Here is an 8,922-nt window from a genome sequence, read left to right as displayed (position 1 = left end):
ATGGGGGAAGAAGATGCAGTAGAAGAGATCAACAAGCTAAGCCAATCCTCCACTGTTTTGGTATACCAAGAGAAGTTTGAAGAGTTGAGATCAATAGTAATGATCCAGATGCCAGAGCTGACTGAGTCTTACTACATTTCTAGTTTCCTAAGTGGACTGAAGGGGGAAATCAAATCTGCTGTGAAGATGCATAGACCTAATAGTTTGCAGACTGCCTTTGAGATAGCGAGGTGGAAGGAACATCACTTAGAACTTGTCCACAAATTTAGCAAAACTACACTCAAGAGTGCCTTACATTCAACTTCTTATGAACCAGCCAAAGGTATGCATGGAGTTCAGGATCCAGGAGCAAACAGGCTGATGCACTTTCAACAAATTACAGCAAGAAGTCCAATTCGCAACAAGTTTTCAAGAAGATATCCCCAACTGAATTTTAGTGCAGAAAGGATCACAACTTATGCTATAGGTGTGGAGAAAAATTTAGTCCCAGCCATAGTTGTAAAAACAAGAGGATTCACATGATGTTAGTAGAAGATGCAGAGGGAAGGGAAGCAAGCCAATCAAAAGAAGAGGAGGAAATCATTGAATACATGGGCAACAGGAAAGAGCATGATGTAATGTTGACTTTGCATGCAATGTCAGGGGGATTATCATCAAGCACCATCAAAATGCAGGGGCAGTATAAGAATTATCAGTTGACAATCCTTTTGGATGGAGGGAGTACTAATTGTTTTGTCGGACGATCTACGGCTCAGTTGTATCCAAATACTGTGCAAAAACATAGGCCTTTTAAGGTCAAGATAGCTGATGGAAAAGAGTTGCAATGTGACCAGTGGATCCCAGGGATGCAGTGGGATATGCAGGGCCACAAGTTTATACATGATGTGGTTGTCTTGGACCTGGAACCTTATGACATGATCCTTGGGGTGGATTGGATGAAATCCTATAGTCCTATAACCTTTAATTTCAAAAAACTGAATCTATCATTTGAGAAGGAGGGGGAGCATGTGGTGTTGAGGAGGGATTCCCACAGTGCCAATGTGAAGATGCAGCAAGGCTCAGTAGCCCACAAAAATGTCAGACACAAAATCAGGAAGGCTCTGCAATAGTCTTGTATGGTGAAGGTTCATAACTCACAGGCAATTTCTAAACCAGATACTCTCACTGAGTTATTGGCCAAATATAAAGATGTCTTTGCAGAACCAAAAACACTTTCCCCAAACAGATGCCATGATCACCAAATCCCTCTTAAATCAGATGCCAAACCTTTCAAAAGTGCCCCATACAGATACCCCCATTTGCAGAAAAAATGAAATTGACAGGCAGGTGAAGGATATGTTAACCTCTGGCCTTATACAAATCAGCCATAGTCCCTTTGCATCCCCAGCTCTATTAGTTAAAAAGAAATATGGGAGCTGGAGGCTTTGTATTGATTATAGACAGCTGAACAACCTTACCATAAAACACAAATTTCCTTTTCCCATCATAGATGACTTGTTGGATGAGCACCATGGAGTCAGGATCTTCTCTAAAATAGACCTGAGATCAGGTTATCGCCAAATAAGAATGAAAACTGATGACATCCATAAAACTGCTTTTAGAACTCACTCGGGACTATATGAATTCCTTGTAATGCCATTTGGTCTAACAAACGTCCCAGCCACCTTTCAAGAATTAATGAACTCAGTTTTTGAGCCTTATATCAGAAAATTTGTCCTTGTATTTTTTGATGACATTCTGATCTATAGTCCAAACTATAAAACTCACCTACACCACTTGTCTATAGTATTGGAAACCTTGAGGAAACATTTCCTGTATGCAAAGATGTCTAAGTGTTCTTTTGGTCAGAACCAAGTGGAGTATCTAGGGCATATAATTACTAGTGAAGGGATGAAAACTGATCCATCCAAGGTGGAAGCTATGCTATCCTGGCCAACTCCTACATGTTTGAAGGCCCTCAGAGGATTTTTGGGTCTGACAGGATATTACAGGAGGTTTGTTAAAGGATATGGAGTGATTGCTAAACCACTCACTGAGTTGCTCAAAAAGGATCAGTTTGCATGGAATACTGCTGCTGAATCTGCATTTCAACAACTGAAAGGAGTGATGAGCAGAACACCAGTTTTAGCATTGTCTGACTTCTCAAAGCCTTTCCTACTGGAAACTGATCCCAGTTAAGTAGCTATTGGAGCTGTTTTGATATAACAAGGAAGACCTATAGCCTATTTCAGTCAAGTTCTTGAACAGAAGAACCAGATAAGATCCACCTATGAAAAAGAGCTCCTATCACTCATCACTGCTGTTAAAAAATGGAAGTATTATTTGGTGGGAACCCATTTTATTATCAAGACTGATCATGAGAGCCTCAAGTATTTGCTGGATCAGAAAATAACCACTTCTCTTCAGCAAAAATTGTTGGCTAAACTTATGGGGATGGATTATGAGATCCAGTGCAAAACAGGGAAGGACAATGTGGTTGCTGATGCATTAGCAAGGAGGGAAGAATAGGAGGATTCTGCAGAAACATATGTTCATGCTATCACTACTATTAAACCTCAATGGTTGACAATGGTAGCTGAGAGCTACAATGGTGATGACCTTGCATAAGAAATTCTACTAAAATTGGCCATGGGAGCTGATGCACTACTTGATTACTCTTATAGCCAAGGAATTCTAAGGTACAAGGGAAGGATATGGGTGGGAGCAGCTTCTGAATTAAGGCAAAAGCTAATCTAAGCTAATCTCTTGCTTTAATGATTCTTGCCTTGAAGGACATTCTGGGAATCATGGTACTTATCAGAGGGTCAAAAGCTACTTATATTGGCCTGGGATGAAAAGGGAAGTGGAACACTATGTACAAAATTGTGATGTTTGCAAAAGGGGTAAAACTGAGAATTGGTCTTATCCAGGACTGCTGTAGCCATTGGCCATATCTGAGCAAGCTTGGCAACAAATTTCTATGGATTTCATAGAGGGGTTACCCAAGTCCTTTGGCTGTAATGTAATTTATGTGGTGGTGGATAGACTCACTAAATATGCCCATTTTATTCCTATGACATCCTATTACACTGCTAAGAATGTAGCAGAAACATTCTTTGATCAAATTTTCAGATTGCATGGCCTACCAACAAACATTGTCTCCGATAGAGATAAGGCATTTACTAGTTTGTTCTGGCAGGAACTCTTCAAGATGCTAGGTACAGAGTCGAATCTTTCTTCTGCATACCACCCTCAGTCTAATGGACAGACAGAGAGGGTTAATAGATGTGTGGAAAGCTACTTGAGGGGTGTGTGTATGTATCAACCAGGGAAATGGAGGAAGTGGCTTCTTGCAGCAAAATGGTGGTATAACACTAACTATCACACAAATCTGCAAATGTCCCCCTTCCAAGCCTTGTATGGTTACAAACCTGTTCAATTGAATTTAAGACCTGACAACACATTAGTAGCTGCTGCGGAGAACTGGGCACAGAAGCAAATGAGTTGGAACTCTTTGCTCAAGAAGAATCTGCTAAAAGCCCAGAATAGGATGAAGCAAACTGCTGATAGAGGGAGAAGTGACAGGGAATTTGCAGTTGGTGATAGGGCTTATTTGAAGCTCCAACCTTACAGACAGACTTCTGTAGCAGTAAGAAGGTATTTGAAGCTGTCGGCTAAGCGCCATGGGCCCTATCAGGTGGAACAAAAAGTGGGGACTGTAGCTTATAGATTGAAGCTGCCTGAAGGTTCCACCATACATCCTGTTTTTCATGTCACACTGCTCAAGAAGTCTCCAAAGGAAGCTCCAATCAGTTCCACATTGCCTACCTTGAATGAAGACAAGGACTCCAAAGCTGCTTTCTTAGTAGTATTGGATAGGAGGACAGTTTACAGGAAGGGTCAGGGAGTTGAGCAGGTGTTAGTACAGTGCGAAAATATGGAACCTGAGGAAGCTACTTGGGAAGATTGGACATTCATTCATGCTCAATTTCCTTCTTTTGAAATCAATCCTAGAGACTAGGATTGTTTTAGGGGGAAGCATTGTTATGGCCGTGAGATTAATCTAAGCTTTCACTCAACAGCTATCATGACTGATCAGCAGAGAAGTTAGCAACAGAAATGAGATCACATGGAGAGGACCACGAGGCAAGCATTGTTATAACAGAATGAAGTCGGTTGAAACAAAAGAGAGTTAGTTAGTTAGGTAGTTAGTTTGTTAACAGATTGTTTCTTGGGCTTGAAGCTAGTAATTGTATAAATAAACACCTGCAATGTATGGAAGGATCATCGTGGAATTCAGTTGTAATCTTCCTACTTCTTAATAACATCTCAGATTCTCTCCTTCTCACCATCCTTTGTCTCTTCTGTTCTTACTCTCATTTCTTCTCCTTCTACCCCTACTTCTGATCATTTCAATCCATTTCAGTTGATCATTTCAATCCATTTCAGTTTCAATCCATTTTAGGGATGTCATCCCTAACTTTATTAAAATGAAGAATAAAAATTGAAGGGGTACATGAACGTACCTCCTATACAATGATTTTTTGGTCTAGAATAAACAATAATAAAAGATCTAGCATATGGAAAACTAATAATATCTAGTCAAATGAATGATTGAATCTTAGAAGAAAGAGTAGCTATCGAGTAGAACACATGTTGGCCAGCCTTGTCCAAAAAAGCTAGAAAATCTGCAGTAGAATTGAAAAGAAAAAGAAAATAAAAAGTATGAGTTATTTTGAATGTTAAAAAGGACAATTCTAATGTCAAACAAAATATAAATAAAAATTAATTTTAGAGGGATAAAAGGACAGTCAATTACTTGAGTTTGTAAAGAAAAATGATGAAACATACAAAATTTAAAAAAGAAAAAATCGATCGGTTCATATAATGCATATTTAGGTATTCACTGTCATCAGTATCATACCATATACATATTTATATGATGTGAAAAAGTAGATGCTCGAAAAGTATAAGATAAATATTCAATACTTGCTCAATTAATTGGAAAATTTTATTAAGAGATTCACGATTGATTGGTAAGAATATTATAAGACATATATATAGTAGATAAAAAAAGGATTAATGATGGAGAAATTTAGCAAATCTAATACTAAATAACGTCATTATTAGAGTAAGAATTATTAGAAAGGAAGGTGAATGGATAAACTTTTTATGTTAGCATTAATGTGGCATATTTTATCTAGATATTAAAATGATAATGAATGACCAAACCAATAATAGGGCTAGAGAACATGATGAAGAGGATTAAAAAAAATATGAGTAAGATTGACAAAAAAAAGTACAATTAATACAAACTCATATAAGCTAGGCCATTAATGTATTGGTTGTCAAAAAGAAAGAACAAAATCTATAAAGACAAATAAAATGCACAATTTTTTGACAATTTATTTTGTCACCTAGGAGAGAAATTTGAGCAAATCTAATAAATTACACTAATTCCAATATACAAAGGAAGGTGAAGGAAACTATCTACAAGATGATATGGCATACTTTTTGTCCAAATTTTAGTAATAGTATTAAACAATCAAGCCAATAATAGGAATAGAGATCGTGATTGAAAAGAATTAGAAAAAGAAAGATATGAGTTGGTTAACAAAAAATAAAAAATGTATAATTAACACAAACTCAGTAAGATAGCTCATTAATAAAATTTTTCAAATTGACTATAGATAAAGAATCACAAAAAAAGAAGATTGTAATCGATTGTTACCAAAAAATGAAAAGAATAAAATCCACAAAAAGACATAATAAATAAACACATTTTTGTAATAATTTATGGGTCTGTCTAATGAGAGCTAGTGAATACTCGTTAAGATGTATTTCAAGTGTTAGATTACATGCGCCTGTTAAGATGTACTTCAAATGTTAGATTTTTGGAAAGATAAGATTAATTCGGCAAAATATATAAGTTCAAAAGAGGATAATAATTGTTAGTGTGTGTATATATATGATAGATTAAGCAGAATTTAAGTGTGTTAATAAGTGTCCAATAGACACCTATTAGAAAAGGCCATATTTTATTTTGTCATGTACTGAAAAGATAGAACCTCCATTTAGTCGAATATGGAAATAGTTAATTCAGCAACTTACCAAAATCAGAACTGAATAGAGTTTTATTATCTATACATATGTGTGTGCAGGCACGTGTATATACATGTGCATGTGTGTGTGAAAGTCTATACTCGTGTCATCTACATTCTGATTTCTTCGTTGAAAGAAAAAGAAACGAGTGGTGAGGTTTCCGACTGTCTTGGGGGTTAGTACATCTTTAGTAGCAGAGGCCTCCCTGGCCTTACCACAAGAATCCCACATCGATCAAAGGGGGGGTTGAGGGTTAGGTTATTAGTTCTCTGGGTGGTCTCAAGAGTTGCCGGCTTTTGAGGTTTACCTGAGATTAAGGGTTAGTAATTTAATTCTGATTTCTTCATTGAAAGAAAAAGAAACGAGTGGTGAGGTTTCCGAGTGTCTTGAGGGTTAGTACACCTTTAGTAGTAGAGGCCTCCCTGGCCCTACCACAAGAATCCCACATCGATCAAAGGGGGGGTTGAGGGTTAGGTTATTAGTTCCCTGGGTGGCCTCAAGAGTTGCTGGCTTTTGAGGTTTACTTGGGATTAAGGGTTAGTAATTTAATTCTGATTTCTTCGTTGAAAGAAAAAGAAACGAGTTGTGAGGTTTCCGAGTGTCTTGGGGATTAGTACACATTTAGTAGCAGAGGCCTCCCTGACCTTACCACAAGAATCCCACATCGATCAAAGAGGGGGTTGAGGGTTAGGTTATTAGTTCCCTGAGTGGCCTCAAGAGTTGCCGGCTTTTGAGGTTTACCTGGGATTAAGGGTTAGTAATTTAATTCTGATTTCTTCGTTGAAAGTGTCATCTACATTAGTGCTAGTGGGGACACTTTCCCCCTCCTTACCTTTTTTATATTTTAACCTATGTTTTTAGAACCGGACCGGATATCGACTCGGCCGAGGTCAGGGGTCAGGGGTCAATGGGTTCGACCGGGGGTCGATAGGGGTCGAACCGGATGACGTCATAAATAAAAATTATTTAAAAATTAAATTATTGTATATAAAATATCCAATAACATATTGATATTAATAAGGTATATTTATATATATTTGATGTTTCAAATATATTTAACAAGAAAATACAAAGAAATTAGAACAATCAAGTAACAATTTATATTATTTAATAAACATTAACAAGTTTAGAATTAAAATTATGGATTTAATTGAAAAATAACATCAAATTTTAGGACAATATTTATAAAGTATGAAATATTTGAGGTATATTAATAAGTTTTCACAATTTAGGGGGTCAAAACATAATATTAAAAAAGTTTGAACTTTTTTTACAAAATCTCCTGTTGGACCGGTTTTTCCGGTTCTGTACCGGTCAAACTCGGTTTTTGACTGGAGTTGACCGGGTTTTAAATCTCCTGGTTCTGATGACCAACTCGGACCGGACACCTGGCCGGTTCCCGGTTCAACCGGTCGGACCGGCCGGTCCGGTCCGAGTTTGAAAACACAGATTTTAACATCAACTTTCTTCTTCTAAAATCCTATCCAGCTCGACGATGACGTAGATGGTTTTTACCTTCACCTTCTTTACAATTTATGTTTTACGTAGTTGCAAATTACCTCCAAAAAACCCATATCTTGTCGATGAAATTAGTACAAAGGCACACAAAAAGTGCAAAATTATCTATAATAAATTTCACTAAGGCATACTCTTGTATGATGATCTCTTGAGGTATATTTATATACTATCCTTAAGATTTTTATTTCCCTACTACAATCACTAGTTTGCTTTTAGATTTTAGTAATTTACGTCCAAAATACAATAAGAATAGGAAAGGTTTGCCAATAAAATCAAAGTACCTCACGAAGAAATGATCAAAGAGCAAAAATTAGTTAAAATGCTTTGAGACTTGTTAATTTATAGAAAATATTTTCCCAGGATTAACACAACTATCAGAAACCATCTCAACTATGTTAGACATTAAAAGGTTTCACTTGCAATCAACCACTTTCAAACATGAAATGGTGCCAAATTGGTTATAAAGGATCCGGCTGCACATCCATATCTTCACAGAACCAAATTCAAGGTCGAATCTGATTTTGTGATTAGGCTAGTATAGATCAGGTGTCGGATCACCAGTAATTTGGACTTGATCCAAGGTTAAATCCAATCATGAAACTAGAGAGTTCCCTGATCACGACCAATCCCAGATTTGACTTGAATCAATCTTGAATCCATTCAAGCCGAATCCACGCTGGATACTTTGTAAATTCTAGCTCTTTTAATTTCATTTCCAAGTATCATTCTTCGTACAATTCAACTCCCAAACATACATATTACATTTTATGTGTACATCTAGAGTTTCATTTGCACATTAAATACATTATATAACAAAAGATTCCAACAAATCTCTCTCATTCGCTATACCATAATTATGCATAGTGACAACCATTCCTAATCCATTATATTACAATACACAGAACATGCAAAGCAAATGCCTCTAGTTATACCACCATCCCAACATGGCCTAATGACAACAGCCCCATATTTTTTTACTTTTTCTCTTTTAACAAACCCGTACACGATCGAAGAATACCAGCTTTTTTTTTTATTAAATAATAAATAAAACGTCTGTGGGAGAAACCCCAATACATACATAAAAACTAGAATCTGTAAAATATGAGTTCTACTCCCTTACATGCCAAACATATGAGAAAGACTATCTAACCTAACTATAGTCTCATCTTTTCTACTTGGTGCAGTGCATCTACATATTTAAGAAGATAGCACTATAAGACTATTAGTTGTTGACCTATTTGATTTCCTTGCACACCCGGAATGAAATCAAGGGACCAAATTGAAGGCTAAATTAATAGAAATGATACAGAAGGGACCAAATTG

At 36.7% G+C, this 8,922-nt stretch overlaps 1 protein-coding gene across 1 annotated transcript; it reads left to right on the top strand.

The window, feature by feature from the left end:
- On the top strand, positions 1 to 522 carry LOC113759681. Its single transcript, XM_027302255.1, has one exon. The coding sequence runs from the start codon at positions 1 to 3 to the stop codon at positions 520 to 522; it is 522 nt and encodes a 173-aa protein (XP_027158056.1).
- Positions 523 to 8,922: the final 8,400 nt, after the last annotated feature.

Source organism: Coffea eugenioides, chromosome 2 (genome assembly GCF_003713205.1).
Source record: "Coffea eugenioides isolate CCC68of chromosome 2, Ceug_1.0, whole genome shotgun sequence".
In the NCBI taxonomy this organism is placed as follows: Eukaryota; Viridiplantae; Streptophyta; class Magnoliopsida; order Gentianales; family Rubiaceae; genus Coffea; species Coffea eugenioides.
This window is presented reverse-complemented; position numbering and strand designations above follow the sequence as displayed.